The 19,121-nt window shown below is 41.4% G+C and overlaps 1 protein-coding gene across 1 annotated transcript; it reads left to right on the top strand.

Annotated features, from left to right (window-relative positions):
- The first annotated feature begins 3,294 nt into the window (after window positions 1-3,294).
- On the top strand, window positions 3,295-18,366 carry LOC105051539 (glyoxylate/succinic semialdehyde reductase 1). The gene is made up of 8 exons (XM_073243485.1): window positions 3,295-3,503; window positions 12,523-12,633; window positions 12,712-12,813; window positions 13,618-13,719; window positions 16,032-16,147; window positions 17,718-17,796; window positions 17,887-18,057; window positions 18,133-18,366. Exons 1-8 carry the CDS (start codon window positions 3,399-3,401, stop codon window positions 18,226-18,228), a joined length of 882 nt encoding a protein of 293 aa, XP_073099586.1. The 5' UTR covers window positions 3,295-3,398; the 3' UTR covers window positions 18,229-18,366.
- The last annotated feature ends 755 nt before the right edge of the window (window positions 18,367-19,121 follow it).

Genomic DNA, 19,121 nt, shown 5'->3' with positions numbered 1-19,121 from the left:
CTCCATGTTGTGGCCATAATCTCGATGGTACAACAGTACTTATTGGGATTTCTTTGGATAGGGGGTGTCCATAGCTTTCTTGCCTCAGGAGGTGCCTTCTAATCTCCATCAGCACTTGGATCCTTGGAGCATTTAGAGGGGTATAATTATTATACCTCCTTGGTGGTGAGGCATGCCGATCTCTTCTTTGTGGGCTCCTAGGTCGGCGGCTCCGAAGAGGGGTCCCATTCTTTGGCTTCTAAGATGGAGACTTGGAGGCTATCAGGATCTCTCCTCTCACCTCATCGAGTGCTCCTTATTCTGCTTTCCCCCCATAATGGAACTAGTGGGGGCCTCATCTTCAGTGAAGACCTCCTCCATGCGGGCATATTTCTCCATCCAGACAGCATGTCAGAGAAGTCCCGAGGATAGGTCTTCACCAGTGCCTCTTGAGGTCACTCTTTAGAAGTCTGCTCATCATTACGGATATCGTAATCGATTGATCTAGATCATGAACCTCTAGAGTGATCGCATCAAAGCGGCTAACAAAAGATCAGATCGACTCATCCTCCTTTTGCTTGACGGTATAGAGATAGTCGGACCGCTTCTGTTGATGTTGGCTACTGACAAAATGACCGATGAAAGATCGGCTCAACTACTTAAAAGAGTGGATCAAGATCGGCTTCAGACTAGAATACCAATGTTGAGCCGTTCTCTTCAGAGTGGAAGGGAAGGCTCGACAAAGGATGGCATCGGTGGCTCTATGAAAGAGCATCACCACCTTGAAACTCTCAAGGTGATCAATGGAGTTGGCAGTCCCATCATAGTATTGCAACTGCGGAGCCTTGAAGTGCCGAAAAAGTGGCTCCTGCATAATCCTCAAATCAAAAGGTGGGTATTGAACCCATCAAATGGTGTCGAGGGAGTATTGGGATAGCATCAATCCACTGATCAATCTTTCGAAACCATCCCTCAAGTACAGCATCTCAAATGGTGTAGGCTTCGAAATATTGGGGAGATCACTAACCAAGGGTTGAGCCATGCCCTGATCTGGGGCTTGTAGATCGCCGCTTTCTTGATTCTGGAGTTTTAGGGCAGCTTTGACGGGTTTGTCTTTTCTCCAGACTTTGCAGAGGGGCCCGCAGCTATTTCGATGGTGAAGCTGTGATGCTGGATTCGGTGGTGGTGCTGTGATGCTGGATTCGATGGTGGTGCTGCTGATGGAGGAACAGGGATGGCCTGATCAGGCTGCGATGTCGCATGTAGAGGTACAAAAGCGGCCCAAATCGTCTGGACAGCGGCCGTCAGATTTTAGATCTACTGAAAGAGCAGGTTGAACTGATCCACCATCACCACCACCGACTGAGGAGATGGGGGAGTTTCTGCCACTAGCGGCTGCATCTGGTTGTTAGCCTGGCTCTCCCCAACTAAGGGACAGTGGTGTTGGTACAACGAGATGAAGCTCTCTTAGGTGGCATGATTTTGCTACTCTCGACCTACTCTCCTCCGAATGGAGATGCCCTTCCTCTTGCACTAATCTGTTGGTGTAAGGTTCTGTTGGACGTCGGGATGCTAGAGCAGATGGCGAGATTGGGTCTCCTAAGGGGTGACCTGTAAAAAAATTCTGATCGAAGGTTGTTCTGATAGAGACCCTCCGATGCTCAAGTCAAAACTCTTATTCAACAGATGGAGGAGTATGAGAGACAGAATAATGGCATATCTTTCTTTAAGGTCTCTTTTGGGCCTCCTTTTATGGACGGAGTTGGGAGCTTTGGTTGGTAAATCGATTGGCATGATCCCATCCAGCCAGGATGTAACTTGCGCATAGTGGCGGAACTGTCGTTCGAAACTCTTGAGATATGGTGGTTGTGGTTGTGGTTGTCTTATCCATTTTCTGATAGCTATAGCCTAATAGGCATTAAATTTTAAGCTGGTGTGCCAAACTGATATCGATGAGCCGAGGACTAGTCGGCCACGATTAGAAGTTGGATGCTCTGTGCCGTCCTTAGATGGAGAATTCAAGAGCCGAGGGTCCGTTCGACAGCGAAAAGCCGATCGGTCGGATGTGATCGCTGAAGACCATTATCTGGGCAAACTGAGCTCACTATTCGAGCACATCGATGACTCTCCAGTCTAGTCTGTAGGGATCGTCAATCAAAAAAATATCATCAGCTCTGTGCGAGGGTTATCGAGCACCAATCAGCAAGTCTTCACTGCTCAGACTGTGGAGTGTCGATGGGGTAGAGGTTGAAGACTAGTCGGCGATGATGCAACGAAGGTTACGGCCCATGATAGGTCGGCAGGAGCTTGGCAGGCAGGCTTGCTAGGCTTGGACATCTTGGGCTTTGGATTTCTTCATATTATTAGCCGGTAAAAAATTTTCCCCAATATATATATATATATATTAAATATATTTTAGTAATTATCAACTATTAGTTACTAAATCCTAATTTATTTATTCATTCCCTCCTTTCTCCCTTTCCCTTATTCCCTTCAGCCGTCGCTCCATTGGGTTTGGATCGGGTAAATCCAAATTACCTAATACCCTGATTGAGATAGATTTGGGCAAAAACAAATCTAGCTCCGATAGTATTTGGACTGGATTTAGATAGTTTATTGAGTATTTAGGTTTGTGTTTGGATAGTTAGAGACCCATCCCAATGTCATCCCTACATGCTGCAAGCACATAAATGAATTTGTGATCTAAATTTGAAAGCCATCATGAAATCAGGGATCTAGGATGGCCTTTGGCAGGTAAGAATGAAGCCTAGCCACTCTTGAACACAATTTGCTAGAAATCATGATTTTTTGAAACCTTCATTGTGCATGAACATAACAAATTAATTTTTAACCTTCCATGATGGCCAAGGCTCATAATTTTGGACTTATCTAAAATTGTTGCTCCTCTTCTCTTGTCAAACTCTGATTCATGGTCATGTTCAGGAATTCGGTCCAGACTCAAAAGCTGACATTTGGACTCAATACTTTCTGATAGGCAGATGTGGTCCAAGCCAAGTCATCCCATTTTTGAAAAACATGCGTAGATTTTCTAGTCGCTGCATACGGCTGTCCCCTATTATAATATGCATAGCTAACGCCGGCCGGCTTCTTGGAGCAGGATGGACGGCAGGGGGCACGTGTAAGACACTAGTTGGCTGGATGCACTATTGGGACCGAGACAAAGGCGTGAGACACAAAATGGATGACGTGGCAGACATTAACTGGATGATGGAGAATCCGGCAAAAAACGCATAAAATATTCTCTCCAGCTTCCATTAAAAAAAAAAAAGGTCTATTTCTTGACATATATTATTAGAAAAATAAAGAAATAAACAAGACGGCCACTTTCGTTCTTGGAGGCCAGATATCGAGTGCATACAAGAAAGGAGAGCAGAAAGGGCAGAGAGAGAGAGAGAGAGATGGAGGTGGGTTTCTTAGGGCTGGGCATCATGGGGAAAGCAATGGCTCTTAACCTTCTTCGAAATGGATTCGGTGTCACCGTTTGGAACCGGACGCTCTCCAAGGTCTCTCTCGCTCTCTTTCTTTCTGGACCTTGATTTGTATATAATGTTTTCTTTTTTTGGATTCTAGTGTTGGATTTAAACAAGATAATGATTTGATTGATTTTGCATGAATATATGAAATTAATTGTAAGTGTTGCTATGGATTATTAGATTTGTTGGTTGTTTGTTTGTTAATTTGAGCAAATCTGTCGGTTGTTCAACAATCACTAGTAGATGTTTAAGATGTGGTCTGAGTCTTAGATTTTAAATTTTCACAAAAATCTATATGGAATGTCTTAATAAATATCATTAAACACTCAGTGCCTATTGTTCACTCAAAAAGAAAAGAAAAACCTATATGGAAGAACATCTGGATAGGTGGGATGACATGTGGAGTTTAAAATAGCTGCCTATGACAGTGGATTTTCCTTATCTTCTTTCCAAAAAGAGGTCAGATATTTGACGGAGTATGATTCTTTTGCCTGATAATCCGACCCAATCAGCATGTATTAATGGGTTAAAAGAATGACTTCAAGGCACTATTACTCTCAAGTGCCTGGATTTCAGGATATGTTGAACCTTGGATGCTTTTGAGACATTTGATCGCATTCCAGATCATCAAATTGTGAGGTCATCACTGTTACATGTCTACTTTTAGTATTTCCAAATAAAAGTTTGCTGATGTAATTTTTAACGAGGTTTTTGTGAAGTTCATACAGTTATGAAACAATTTTTTGAACTAACTTTCTGTTATATATATATAAAGAAAAACATTTAACCAAGAAACTATAAGGTATATGAGTCCCCATGTCAAAATTTTGACAGGTTCTCAGGTTGAATTCTTCTTGTTAAGCCATATACATTGTTGACTCATACTCTACTAGCTTAAGCTTTTGTGTCCAAGTGGTTACTTAAAACTACCAGACAATAGATGCTTGATGTGCATGTCAAGTGTTCAAGAAACACATGTGATATTTGCCCAGGACAGACAGGCTTGGAGCATCTGATTTGTCTGCACATGTATCTTGTTTGTGCCAGTCGTGTCTTGTTTTCTTTTAGATTTATTTTATTTGTCAAACCTTTTTATGGAAGAGAATGTGGTTGCATGGAAAATTTGACATGCAAAAGAGAATCACATTCAGATGTGTATCCAACTGACGAGAGGGAAAAAAGGGAGATACGGGAACATGTAGGATAAGATATAAGTTTTAGCATTATTATATATTTTATTCCTTTAAATATTTTATAAATATTAAAATGAAAATATTAAAAATATATTGTTTGTTATGGTCTTAAAAATGTGCATGTTTCTCATCCAAACTTCCCAACTAATTTAAAAATATAAGAAAGTAGCATTATGCAAAGATATTTCAACACTTCTATTCTTGACTGATTGTTAAAAATAACAAATGCTCACTTCAAACTTCAAAATGGAGGGTCAAAGTCATTGTTGCGAGAGCCCAACTGTCCACCAATCTCTTAAAGCTGCAATAGAAGAACTTTGTAAGTCTCCATATGTGTAACACTTATCTGATTCAGGTATGTATCCAAAACAAATTTTTGGAGGTGAATGAGTGTTTAGGTAACACAGGAATGTGCACATCTTTTGTTTATGTTGGGTGGCATGTGCACATCTTTTGTTTATGTTGGGTGGTCCGGAGGTCTTACCTTTATTTTATATGTGACCATCTCTATAAATTGTTTTTCTTAATATTCATTGCTAGTGGATCTTAATGCAATGATAGTGTGTTTAAGTCCTCCCCAATTCAAGCATGTCTCCTATAGATCCACTCTTCCAACCCTTGTGTTAATATTTGATCATTGGGCTATAGTTTCCCATTTAAAAATGAATATATTCTTATCTTCTTGTTCCCTCTTTGTCAGGACATTTTCCATGTCTTGGGGGACCTTGGATTGTTGCTTGCTGCTGCATGCATAAGTTGCCTAGAAGATAGATATCTTTGCCTTCTTCATTTAAAAATAATATTTGAGATTTGTGTACAAAATTTGATGGATCTCTTAGAATGGTTTTTTGCCCTTTTGATTGGTTGATGTGGTCATGCAGAAAAACAATTGATCATTTAGATTGCCATGATTATTTATTCTGAAGAGAGTCAAAACTGGCTTTTGGTTGATAGATTTCATTAAATCTGTGTGTGTGTGTGTGTGTGTGTGAAAGGCAAAGAACATTTTCAATCAATGCTACATAGGCACTCTAAATTTTGTCCAAAGAAAGATCCTTCAATATGGATGAAACATATCCATTACTAATAGAATAGTTCAGGAAATAAACATCTTTCACTATGATAGAAACAAATATGTAGAGTTAAGTTCTCCTTTGTTTTCTCATGCGATGTTGCTTTGGAGTCATTCTTTAATTCATGGGCCATTTCACTCTTGAATGGTGGACAAGGATGCATAGAGAGTTATTCCTAGCTGATATATTTACACAGATTTGGGACTTGCAATTATGGATAGACTGGAAACATCATGGGTTTCCATCATGACACAAAACTGTTAATGCTTGTTATTTATGACTAAGCAATGCCTACATGGGCCCTCAGATCCTTCCCCTATTTATGTTCTAGCTTTCTCGCGAGGCTAAGGGTTCAAATCTAGTTAATTCCGATCATAAATGCCATGATCAACCCATTGTCAGTCCTAAATGGGCCTTGGTGGTAGTGTCCAATATCCACACAGGTCATGGGCCCGTCTGCTCTAATATGATTTAGAATCTCATCCATGACCCATGTGTGACTAGGGGACACTATAACATGGTCCTTTTGTGCCTGGCTCTGACCATGGGTCAATCATAATATTTGTGATTAGATTTAATTGGATCTGGATCCTTAGCCTAGTAGCACGCAATGTTTAAACGGAAGGAGTATGTTTGGGTGTGTGCTTAATCCCACATTATTATGCACTGGGTAAATCTTGGGTGCATGTACAGACTAATGAACCTAAATAATGTCTTCCAACTAGACTTTTTGGTGAGGTCTTGGGTTGTTGCCAAGGTTTTACACATTTTGAAAATGGATGGCTTGAGGACTTTACTTAGGGCCTAAGGATTTGCTCAAGGATAATTTAGCGGCATTAAGGCATAGTCTTATAATAAACATCCATAGACTGATGTGGAGCATCTGGGCATCATTTTTTGGATCAAACGTAAGAGATCTGGAAGTAGTCTGAGTCATTGTGATTTTGCTTGGTCCAAAAATCAAGATAGTGGACTGAGTTATGGTTATTGGCATCATAATCACTAAGACCAGACAATATAGCACATAATAGCTGGATTCTATATTGAGATGCTGCACCTACTTTGGATATATGTAGTGATATATGAATAGTAGTGTTGGGGAAAACCGACTGGCCTCCATTTGCCGACCAATCTCCGGAACAGTCTGACTGACACCCGACTTTGACCCACCAAATAAACGGACACCCTGAAAGGACTACGACTATATATCGGTTGAGCAGGCCGACACTACTTTCAACCGACCGACCGAACCTCCTTTACCGATCCAGATGGTAAGCGGTCGATGTTCGGACTCTACAGACAACGGACTATTCAGCCGTCGGTATTTCAGAGTTACTAACCGACAATCGACTCCCGACAACAGTCGGCTGACTCATTCAAATATATCATAACCATCACGGACGGTTACTCCACTGATATCGCGGCGTAATCCATGGGGACTAATAATCCATTGCGAGATTATCGTCCTATGATTCTACTCCTACATGCGGGACCATATCTGGCAGTTACGATATCTACTCTATAAAAAGGGGGTAAGGCAACAAATTTTGGTAAGCTAATCTTGATATGCTGAGCTCTGTCTCTTTTCATTCGATTGTTGCCCAGTCTCTTTTGACTTAAGCATCGGAGGGTCTCCGTCGAAGACAACTCCGATCAGTGCGGACTTCATTTTACAGGTGCTCGTTCTTGATGAACAGGCACGAGAGATTGGCAGCAACAGATTGGCACATCAGGAAGGAGAGAAAACAGCGACAAGAAGGAAATCCGCAATGACGAGAACAGAGCTCAACGATCAACGGCGACCGGCTCGACGAGACACTCTTCCCATCGGAAGAGGCCCCTCCCCTGCCTCCGATAGCAGAGCCCAGTTCTCCACGCTCCGTGGTTACCACAGACGCTTAGATTGCTGGACAGTGCAACAAATGAACTCCTCGGGAGGCAGTCAAAAGCCTCCAACAACAGAAACCCAGCCACCACAACCGCCGACGGAGCAACCGACGGTGCATTCAGCACCTTCCAAGCATAGCCGCGTCATTCGTGACGATCTCGTCTCCTCCACCAGAGCTGCAATCTCGGCTCTCTAACGGATGAGCAGCGGCACTCACGACAATCTTGACGCACCACCCCCATTCACGGGCCCCTCTCCTTCTCAGTTAGATCGAACAAGGAAGGGGAAGCGACCGCGAACACCGTCTATCTCTAATTCGTCGGGAGGATCAACCTTCGGAGTCTCCCACCACCGGCGGCTTGAAGACTACGAACGTAAGTTTGAGAAAATCGACCGCCGACTCGCCTAGCTTCAGACAGACGGTCAGAAATCGATAAACGACTTCAATTTCCATACCGTCCAGCTTCTCTTCCGACTTATTTTGAACGAACCGATCCCGACTCGATTCAAGATGCCGCATGTGGAGCCCTATAACAGTTCCACCGATCCAGTTGACCATCTCGAGAGCTACAAGGCTCTCATGATGATTCAGGAGGCAACCGACGTCTCCTCTGCATCGGCTTCCTGGCAACACTTTGGAAAGCTGCCAGGGCCTGGTACTTCGAGCTTCATCGGAAAGTATCCATTCCTTCGGACAGCTAGAGCACTCATTCGTGGCCCACTTCAGCACCAGTCGAAGACCGCTGCAAATCTCGGATAATCTCTTTTCGATCAAACGAGGAGAGACCGAAACACTCCGAGATTTCGTGACCCGATTCAACGCGGCCACACTTGAGGTCAGGGACCTCAATGAAGACATGGCCATATCGTCCATGAAAAGAGGCCTGAGGGGTCCTGATTCACGTACTCACTAGATAAAATTCTCCCTCGGATGTATGTGAACTCTTAGAATGCGTACAAATATATACGTGCGAACGAAGGAGCTTCTGACCGACGTCAGATAGAAGGCAAGGATCAGAAGAAGAAAAAACAGAAGAAAGAAGAAGCTCCGACTGAATCAAGTCAGCCACCTATCGATGAACGAACTTCGCCGCGACGATGGAGTCCGAGGTCGAACTACGATAGGTATGACTCCTACACTCCTCTCTTGCTCCTCATGCGCAGATTCTTATGGAGATCGAAGGAGCAGAACACCTACGATAGCCTCCACTGATGAGAGCACCGTCGAGGGGCCGTAATCGAAGAAGTACTGTCGGTTCCATCGTGATCATGGTCACGATACCGAACAATGCATCCAGCTCAAGGACGAGATAGAGATCCTGATTCGATGAGGCTACCTCGAAAAATATCGGAGGGATCCACCGATTCAACCTCCTGTCGATCGACGACTCCAGCCGACTGAGGAAACTGTGAATAACCAGCCGACTGCGGAGTCATCAATATGATCTCCAGACGGTTGGACCGGGGGGCAACTTCCGACGAGGAGTCGACGAAGCGATTGCAGCTCCATAATGTAATAACTTCCTTGGAAGATGATGTTCGAAGAATTCAAACTCCTCACTATAACGCTGTTGTTGTTTCGACAATTAGCTAATAAAACTTCTTTCCAAATGCAACTACTCGAGAATCAACTACTTCGGTGTCGACTATATTTCGGTCTTCTTGTAAAAACCGACATTCCGACTGCGATTTTAAAGTGACACTGAATATACTTTGACTTTCACTGTAAAAGTCAGAAGATCGACGATCTCAACATCGAATATACTTTGGCTTTCACTGTAAAAATCAGAGGATCGACTATCTCGACACCGACGACATATCGGTTCCTCTAAAGAATCGAACTTTCAACTTCAACTGGAGGCCAGCGCCGGCAACAAAGATCCTCTCTACAAAAGCCACGCTGTCTCCATAATCAGCTCTCCATTGAAGCAGCTGGCTAATTTGCCGACTTAGCATCAACTAAGAAAGGCAAAATGTCAAGACGATCAAGGTCGGATTGGAATTACACCGACATGGCCACGGCCAGACGAGGGATATTCGGCTTGCCATCGTTTATCAGACAATGCAACGTATGAGTTCGATTAAGATCCGGACGATAGATATTCGACTTGCCCTCGTTATCCTAACCAAATACGTCGGACACCGCTCGACTAGCAGATTCCACAAAGTCTGCAAAATAGTTGGATCAATGACCTACATCCAGAGATTATTCTACATACAATGCGACGTATAAGCCCACCAAGGTCCGGGCCATAGGTATTCGACTTGCCATCGTCATCCTAGCTAAATACGTCGGGAATTACACGACTAGCAGATTTCAAAGTTTGTGAAATATCGGATCTACAATCTACTTTCAGAGACGGATCAACAAGCAAACGCTACAAATTCGACGACACAGGAAAGTATTTCAGAAAAGAACTTTCATTATCAAAAAGAGAAGTTACAAAATTGGACCGGAGTCCGATCATACAAAAAGAAAAACCAAAGCGCCGACTAATCTTCATTCCATCGAAGAACTGGCAGGTCCGTCTTGGATCGGCATCTCTGATAAATTTTGCCTCCCAGCTTGGGAGCTACGCATCGAGTCAGATCGTGAAGACGGTTGGCTGATCATGCAGCCTGGCCAACCACATCACAGCCTGATCCACTTTTACATGGAGAATGCGGTTAACGACCGTAGCCTCCTGATTGGAGCCCGATCAGAAACTGGAGTTAGAAAAGATTTCAGAGTACGACCAACGATCGAACCATCCTTGATGAAACCCGGGCAGCGGCCGCACCCTCCTCGGAAGAGGAGCTAGGGGTGGGCTTCAGATTTTCGTCCATCGACGAAAATGACTTTGATCATGCAGCTGAGATGGGGACGCGAGATACACAGAAATGGGTCATCGACCCTACCATCGGCACCAGGAGTAAAAAGTTGATATCGGCCTGAAGCACGATGCCACTTTCAAAACCGACCAACGGTCGGATCCCACAATGAAAAAGCCTCCGAGTCCGACAGGGAGTCATCGGTCGGAACCCACGATCGACCACCCCCTATGACAACCTCACTCATCGAAAATACTCAAGGAATCTGGACCAAGGAAAGCGACAAAAGACGATTTTCGCTCAAAAGCTGCTCTCTAACAGGGTCTCTTTCCAGAAAAGACAAAATACGGGATGAGTATCTGGCTGACAGAGCCCCTTTATATAGAGGAATGCCTGACGGATTGGATAAAAGCGGTAGACCGAAGCCATGCCAGATGACGACGCGTAGCAACATCTGAGCCCATCATCGGCCCGACGGTTCGACGCACTTGCACCAGATTGAACCACGTCCCTCCATCCGCGTGAACAACTCTGACCCAATAACGCCCCGACACGTGGTGGAAATCTACAAGCCAGAGTTGAATCGCGCGACGTCGATTCACCTTCCCGATATAACAACTGGCACTGGCTCACCTTCCGCAAACGACGCCTGACACCAGATCTCTCTGCCGATACGACAGTTTAAGGACGACAAAGGGGATGATCAGCCGTATTTGGAGAATGTGGCGACAAAATCGAGACTCGACATGATGGATAACCACTCCTTTCATCCAAAGTGACCGACCACGTAGCTACGCACGCGATGACTGTCATTTGGACTCAGAAGTGGGGGGCAACTGTTGGAGAAAACCGACTGGCCTCCATTTGCCGACCAATCTCCGGAACAGTCCGACCGGCATCCGACTCTGACCCACTAAATAAACGGACGACCCTGAAAGCGACTACCGACTATATGTCGGCTAAGCAGGCCGACACTATTTCAACCGACCGACCCCCTTTACCGACCCAGATCGGTAAGCGGTCGATGTTCGGACTCTACAGACAACGGACTACTTCAGCCGTCAGTATTTCAGAGTTACTAACCGACAACCGACTCCCGACGAACAGTCGGCCGACTCATTCAAATATATCATAACCGTCACGGATGGTTACTTCACTAATATCGTGGCGTAATTCATGGTGACTAATAATCCATTGCGAGATTACCGTCCTATGATTCTACGTCGCTAAATGCGGGACCATATCGACAGTTACGACTATCTACTCTATAAAAAGGGGGTAAGGCAATAAATTTGGGTAAGCTAATCTTGATACGTTGAGCTTGTCTCCGTTCTCATTCGACTGTTGCCCATCTCCTTCTCTGACTTAAGCATTGGAGGGTCCCCGCCGGAGACAACTCCAGTCAGTGCAGACTTCATTTTGCGGGTGCTCGTTTCCGGCGAACAGGCAACGAGGGGATTGGCAGCAACAAGCAGGACACTAAATTGGAAAAAATAAAACATAATACTTCTTATCCCTATTTATCCTATAAAAGGAGATGAGGTCCTTAACTTAGACTTAATCGGTCGTGAGCCTTGAAATCAGTAAATAAAGAGAAGTCGACTCAAGCTGTGTTTAGATATTGCTACACCATACACCTATTATACTGCAGCATATGCTGATGCTAAACCTAGAATGGACATAGTTTATGAAGAGCAAAGATTACCTCTGCTCTTGGTACTCAAAATTTCAACCTCTGCTCTTGCAACCAACATTTCACAGCTGTGATGCTTATATGAGGCATGAGCTTGTAGGGAATTTGCTGTTAAAATTTTGGTATGCCACCATGCTGTGTAACTGTCCTTGTGCATATTTGTTTTGATAACTTTTACTCTTGTGAGTATCTGTTTTTGTAACTTTTTACCACCATAATGCATAGAAGCGTCTTATCTAGGACTTCTAATAAATTGTCTTTGGTTATTGTATTTCTTTATTATTACTGCATTAAATTGGTTTGGTGGGCTATACCACTTAATTGTTGAGAATTATTGTGATAACAACACATCTTCAACTAATCATGATTTGGGCGTTCAAATTTGTGGCAGTGCAAAGAGCTAGTGGAACAGGGCGCTTCTGTTGGAGAAACTCCAGCTTTTGTGATCAATAAGTGCAAGTATACAATAGCAATGCTGTCTGATCCCAGTGCTGCTCTCTCAGTTAGCAAAATTCTTATGATCAATCATATTTAGCATTTTAGATCTTTTTCTCTAGTAATCATTTCTTAATTTATTCAGGTAGTGTTTGACAAAGATGGTGTGCTCGAGCAAATTTGCAGTGGAAAAGGTTACATTGACATGTCCACAGTTGATGCTGATACTTCATCCAAGATAAGTGAGGTATGTGGTGCTTGTCATGCTGGTTAAATAGCCATGTTGTGAATTTAGTTAGTTCAGCAACCAGCAGCCTCTTTGCGTTTTTCACTTTGATAGGTAACTTGATATATTTCAGGATGCAAGCGACACTTCCATGCCCAGAGATTGATTGAGCCAAGGCTCAACTGATGCTTGTGCTGGTTGTCGTGGGCTAAGAATGATCATGTAAATGAATTACTACTTGTAAATGGTCAGATGACTATAGAATATTCATGTGGCCTTATCTTGATGGTTGGCAGCCATAATAAAGAATGTGGAGCTTTTTTTGTGATATCTTTTGCCTGTACTAGAAAGAGACCTAATCACATGCACATATTAGGCTTTGTACAAGATGGTTGTTGGTAGTGTGATGACCGTAATTCTATTCAATAGCCTCATTGTAAGCATAACTATGAGACATTTGATTCATAACATGCCTGATATATGATATAAATGATGGTTTCTAATCTCTTGAAAACTCATGATCAAAGAAAATATTAATTATCATTGAACAACTTAGAAATTTTTCTCATGGATTTCAACATAATAAAATATTTCAGGTGTTGGACAAACTTTGTTATTTTTAGATAACCTCAATCAGCATTTTGATCTTTCATTCTGCAGATCACATAGAACTGCTGCTGTGGTTATGTTTTAATGTTATTATCCAGATCATTTAATACCATATCAGATATTCCAAACATCTTCTTGCAAACTTAATCTGTATAAAGTTGCTAATATAGTACGATCAGAGCATATTTTTAAAAACTATGAGTTTAATTTTGACAGGCAATTACAAAGAAGGGTGGATATTTTCTTGAAGCTCCAGTCTCAGGTAGCAAAAAGCCCGCTGAAGATGGTCAGTTGGTTATACTTGCTGCTGGTGAAAAGGTAATGCAGCGAGTCCCTGCCCTCTCTTCTTATTTCTTTTAGAGAAATATGGGGGGAATGCCACATGATACTCAGCTTCATTGTTGGCGCCTTCACACGGGAGTGGGAGAGGATGTTTTGTTCTATACTTTGACATGAGATAAATGCTTCTCAAGGAAGATGCAGAAGCTAGTATGGAGCCCAAAAGGTAATAATGATAGGCCAAGTTAGCATCAAAATGTCCCTGAAGCTTTCAGGAAAGGCACGTGTATTTGACTTATCAGCTTTCGTTTTTGTATCTCAAGGAGCAAGCATATTTGAAGTTATGAAATTTGCAGTAAACTCACTTTTGAGATAGGTGATTCCTGTGTGCTGGTGGTTGGGCAATATGGGTTGTGGTAAATATAAATTTGGAATATGTCATATCAACTCAAATATAGCAGCTCGTTTTTCTTATCTTTTGTTCCAAATTTCATCCTTCTGACCCTCTAGCCGAAAACTTCTGGTCTAAGAATCTTGGAACATACCAGCACTAACAAATGAGAGGTATATATTAATTTTTTTTTGGTGCATGGCTAGACGTTTTACATCATATCAGTGGGTGGGGTGGTTGGGCAATCTGGATTGGTAGCTTTTTGTAACCTGGATTTGCTATATCCACTCAAACGTAGCACTTCATATTATATTGATATAGTTGTTCAGATATGTATTTTCATTCACAAGATGCGTACATACAGTTCATGCTTAAGATGAACCATTCATATGTCTCTTTTGTTGGAAAAGCTATGTGTTTAGATTCTTGAAGTCAAAGGAGAAAGGCTAGAGGACAAAATCTGGAAGGGAAGATGGGAGCAAGAGGCAGTTTCTGCTTAAGGATGCATGCTTAGATTCTTGGAGTTAGAAGAGTAAGGCTTTCCCTTCAAAGATCATGGGCAGTTTGGTAGAGTGTGGGAAAGTTGGAGAGCTTGATGTAAGGGCTGGGGTGTTGGGTGTCTTCTTTTGTTAGTTTCCATTTTTGAATCTTTGTAACTTCCTTTTATTTTTCTTAACAAAAGCTAGGGTGGGCACTCTGCCCCCTCTATTACCTTGAGAAGACATATAGAGGTTTGAGTCATGAGGAGGATAAAGTTTGGAGATGGAGAGTGAGGAGTAGTTTCAGTGTTTTATTTTTTTTATTTTTTTAACCTCCGGATGATGATGATGTCAAGAGGTGTTGTTTCATCTCAGGTGCACAAAGTCAAAATTTAAGGAAGATTGGTGAGAATTAGCAAAGCAGGTAAAGGATAGGTGGAATAAAGATGAGGCCATGTGTGTTGAATTGAGGACTGAAATTATAGGGTGTAGAAAGAGGTAGATGGTTAAGTGATAACAAATAGAAAACCTAATGGTCGTGATGAGAGAAAAGAAGAGGTAATCACATAGTAATTATGTGGAGATGGGGAAACAAATTAGAATATTTTGGATCTTGTTGAAAGGGAAGAATTTGTTATTACAATTAATCTTGAATTTAAGGTTAGAATTTAGAATTTTCAACTAAAGTTTGTCATATATTTGGCTGTTTGAAACATAAGATATTTTATGCTGCATAGCTATTTTGTGATCTGATTGTACTCTTGGCTCAGATTAGAATTTTGTTTAAAGACTTTGTGATTTGGGAAAATATGCACTAGTGTCTTAGAGTTGTGTTTGATCATATGATGTGGTGAAATTCCTTGCTTATTCAACCACCCATGGAATTTGCAGTTTAACTGATGCACTATGTTTTGGATGGGCATCGCCCAATTTTGTCATGAGGTCATATGAAATTAAGCATTTTTGATCAAGCTCTCTTTGTAGATTGCTTCAACTTTTCGAGTATGAGAACAGGGTTGCTCTTGAAAAAATGAGACCAAAATTCTTTGTGCCTGTCCTGCAGCTTGGAAACTGGTTATCTATATGGTGAACCTTTGTTGAAATAGCTATCTTACTGGAGTAGATGAACCTCCAGCCCTGCTCCAAACCCATTTTCCTTTCCTTCCCTAGTCTGCATTCATTGCTTTACACCCTCTTTCATTTGAATGGCTTCAAGTTTTTCTATATTTTCAACTATTACAAAACTCTGTCTCCTAAAACAAATATTATACTACATTCTCACTACATTCACAATGATTCGACTGGTCAGAAGATGCGAAAACTTTATATCTCTCTTTCATTTGTTTCAGGGTCTTCGTTATTCATTTTATGCATTCTGAAACACAAAAATCAAAGCTTAAGAACTGCCTTTCTTACTCCATATCTTCTATTTCAATGTACTAGCTTATTCATTATTTCTTTCTTCTTTGTTGTGAATGCAGGCATTGTATGAAGAAATGATTCCTGCCTTTAATGTGTTAGGGAAAAAGTCATTCTTTTTGGGACAGGTCGGAAATGGAGCAAAAATGAAGCTTGTAGTCAATATGATCATGGGCAGGTATGAGTATTTTTCTTATTACATAAATGTGTATTCTGTTAAAAGGTGTCATAGTGAAATTTGAATTGCAACATTAGAAATTTGTGATTTAAAGAAAATTAACAAAACAAAGTATGATTGAGATAAGTAGTGTTGGATCATGGGTGAACAAGAGCATACACTTCTACCACTGTAAGAACTCTGAAACTGCCAATATATTTTTACAAGTTTTCAAATGCATAAAAATATCTATCAGAATTTACTTATCTTTTTTAGATTGCTTGCAATAAGTCCATACGATTTGGCATCATCTTTATAAATCATTTCTTCTGGTGAAGAAAGAATTATGTAATTGAGCCTAGATCTTTCATAAAAGCTTCCATCTAGATATTCATAGGTCTTTGTTTTGTTCTTGATTTCCTCCGTAAAAAAGTCAGATAATTCATTACATTTTAAGTATACTATATTGTTTGTTGCTCATGGCTGCTTGTTAGACCCACCTCAGCATGTCTCCGTCTGCTTCACTTGCTTGTTGTGCTTAATGTCACCTTAAACTTTTTTGCCCATATAGAATTCCCAATATGATAATTGTCCTATATGTTTGTTTTACCCTAGAAGCATGTGAGTTACATGGCACTGTCAGATCACATCCATTTACCCGCAGCTTCCATTTTGAGAACACATCTCTCTCCTCTCCCCCCACACCCCCCCCCCCCCCTCCATTTTTAGCATGGTAAATCCAAGATAACAAGAAAAATTATTATCAGGTATCTCATGGAAACCATTTTGAGTTTCTTGTTTCACTTGTTTTCACAAGGAGAACATCTCATGAAGATTAGACTTGCAAAATTTAGTCAGATACCAGGTTAACAAACACAGAAATGGATTATTTCTATTCTAATGGCAGAGTTCTACTGGAATCTACCTTTGCCCTTATGACAACTATTGATAGCCCTATGTTGTCCAGTGTGGTAGTTCACTTTGTTTCCTGTACAAATGATTCCCCTTGGACTTTTATTAGTGCAAATGCCTTTTAACTTTTTCACATTCATACATGACTCCTCTATGAGCCTATCAGTTATTAGTGTTCTTGTGAAATTCTTTTAAACTTGCCTATCAAGGTTTTAAGCATGGCTTTTGCCAGGTCAGTACCGGCACCAACATTGGGTTGGTAAGACACCCAATAAATCCTTTTCTATTTTTCAATTAAAGAAATACTTTTTAAATAAATTAAGTCATTTACATATATAAATATTTTTGTTGCTTTGGTATGGTGCAATATGTGTTCGTACTGGCACACTTGATCTTAGTGGTGCTTAATTCCTTGGTGCCAGCTCATTGTCAAATTTTGCTCTGCGGTTAGTTTTGTGGCCCTCTATATTATCATTTACTGTACATTGATCTTTAGTTGTTGTCCATGATTTCTGAATTTATTGGCATTTCTAGCCTTGCAAGCATTATCCAAATTGTGCGTCTAAATATGAAATGATCAACTAGAACTCTCTTTCCACTAGTGTTTCAGCTGGCTGAGTCTTTTCTTTTCTCCAAATATTAATCTTTGAATCTCTCCACTTTTTTCTTTCTTCTGCAGCATGATGAATGCATTATCCGAGGGACTCTGTTTGGCTGATAGAAGCGGTCTGAAAGAGCAGACACTTTTAGATGTGTTGGTATATAATTCAGAATGATACATTTGGAATACTCGACCTTTTCTCCCTTGCAGGAATTATGGTTCATTATTTTGTGATTCTCTCTGGCAGGAACTGGCTGCAATAGCTAATCCTATGTTCAAGATGAAAGGGCCTTCAATGATCCAAAGTAATTATCCCCCTGCATTTCCCCTCAAGCATCAGCAGAAGGATATGAGGCTGGCTCTTGCTCTTGGGGATGAAAATGCTGTCTCAATGCCAGTTGCTGCAGCAGCAAATGAGGTGATACTCTTTTAATCTCTCTCTCTCTCTCTCTCTCTCTCTCTCTGACACGCACACCTTTGTTTTGATCTGCAGGCATTTAAGAAGGCCAGAAGCATGGGGCTGGGGGATCTTGATTTTTCTGCTGTCCATGAGGTAGTGAAGGCCGCAAAAGGCTCTGGTGAGGCATGAGAGCTCCTGTTTGGATTTGAGAAGCGTAGAATTGGAAATATGTGTGGTTACCATTCTCACAAATTGAATATTCTCTCTGGGATCATGAAGTCTATCATGTTGATGTGCATATATATATATATATTGAAGGCTTTTTCATCCTTGGACTCCTTTATTGAAATATAATTATCATACTATAGGAAAATCACATTAGTTTTAGATCAGATGCTTCAGTTTCAGATAAGAGGGATGTTCTAGTCTGCCTCAAGGTACTGATTAAAGTGCATTTTGTAATTTGAGCTGCCTGCTATTTAAGGGTTGGACAGGGTTCTCCCTGTTGCCCAACAGGCCTGGCCCGTTATAGAGTGTTTCATTGGCCTAGGCTTGGTTTGCCTTTTGGGCTTAGAGGGCAATTGTAGTTTTTTTTAAAAAAAAAATTAATACAATTTATGATAATTAAAGTGTTTGTATAGTATATACCCTTTATTTAAAAATTGGATAGGGTTCTCCCAGTAGTTTTTCAGTTTCACTGAATTTTAGTAGTATATTCTTTTTGTTGTTTTTCTGTCACATTTCCTGCATAGAAATGATGTCTGGAGAATAAAATGTGAAGAAATGGTTATATAAAATGGACAGGAATTAGTAAACATATCGCTTGAAATAAACTAGGATCCTCGAACTTAGATTGTTTGTGAGTTGGGCCTCCAGTTGGATGGATGGGCTATTTGTGGGCCTAGTTATTCTAAATGTATGGGCCAGCTGTGGCTTAGCCCTAGCTTGACGCATTCATGCATACCCCTACTAGCTTTCACCATAAAAAATTGGAAGGGCTCAAACTGTTTGACTTAAATAATATAGCAAGGGGACTTTAGTGCAATAATTTTTAACACATCAAGTCTTATGGATGATCAGAC

Source organism: Elaeis guineensis, chromosome 9, assembly GCF_000442705.2.
Source record: "Elaeis guineensis isolate ETL-2024a chromosome 9, EG11, whole genome shotgun sequence".
Taxonomy (NCBI): domain Eukaryota; kingdom Viridiplantae; phylum Streptophyta; class Magnoliopsida; order Arecales; family Arecaceae; genus Elaeis; species Elaeis guineensis.
The sequence above is the reverse complement of the archived record's forward strand: the minus strand, read 5'-3'. Positions and strand labels throughout refer to the sequence as shown.

Coding starts and splice junctions, on each gene's coding strand:
- LOC105051539 (XM_073243485.1), top strand. CDS start 3,399: ATGGAGGTGGGTTTCTTAGGGCTGGGCATCATGGGGAAAGCAATGGCT. Junction 3,504..12,522: donor GGAACCGGACGCTCTCCAAG/GTCTCTCTCGCT, acceptor AATTTGTGGCAG/TGCAAAGAGCTAGTGGAACA. Junction 16,148..17,717: donor GTCAATATGATCATGGGCAG/GTATGAGTATTT, acceptor TTTCTTCTGCAG/CATGATGAATGCATTATCCG.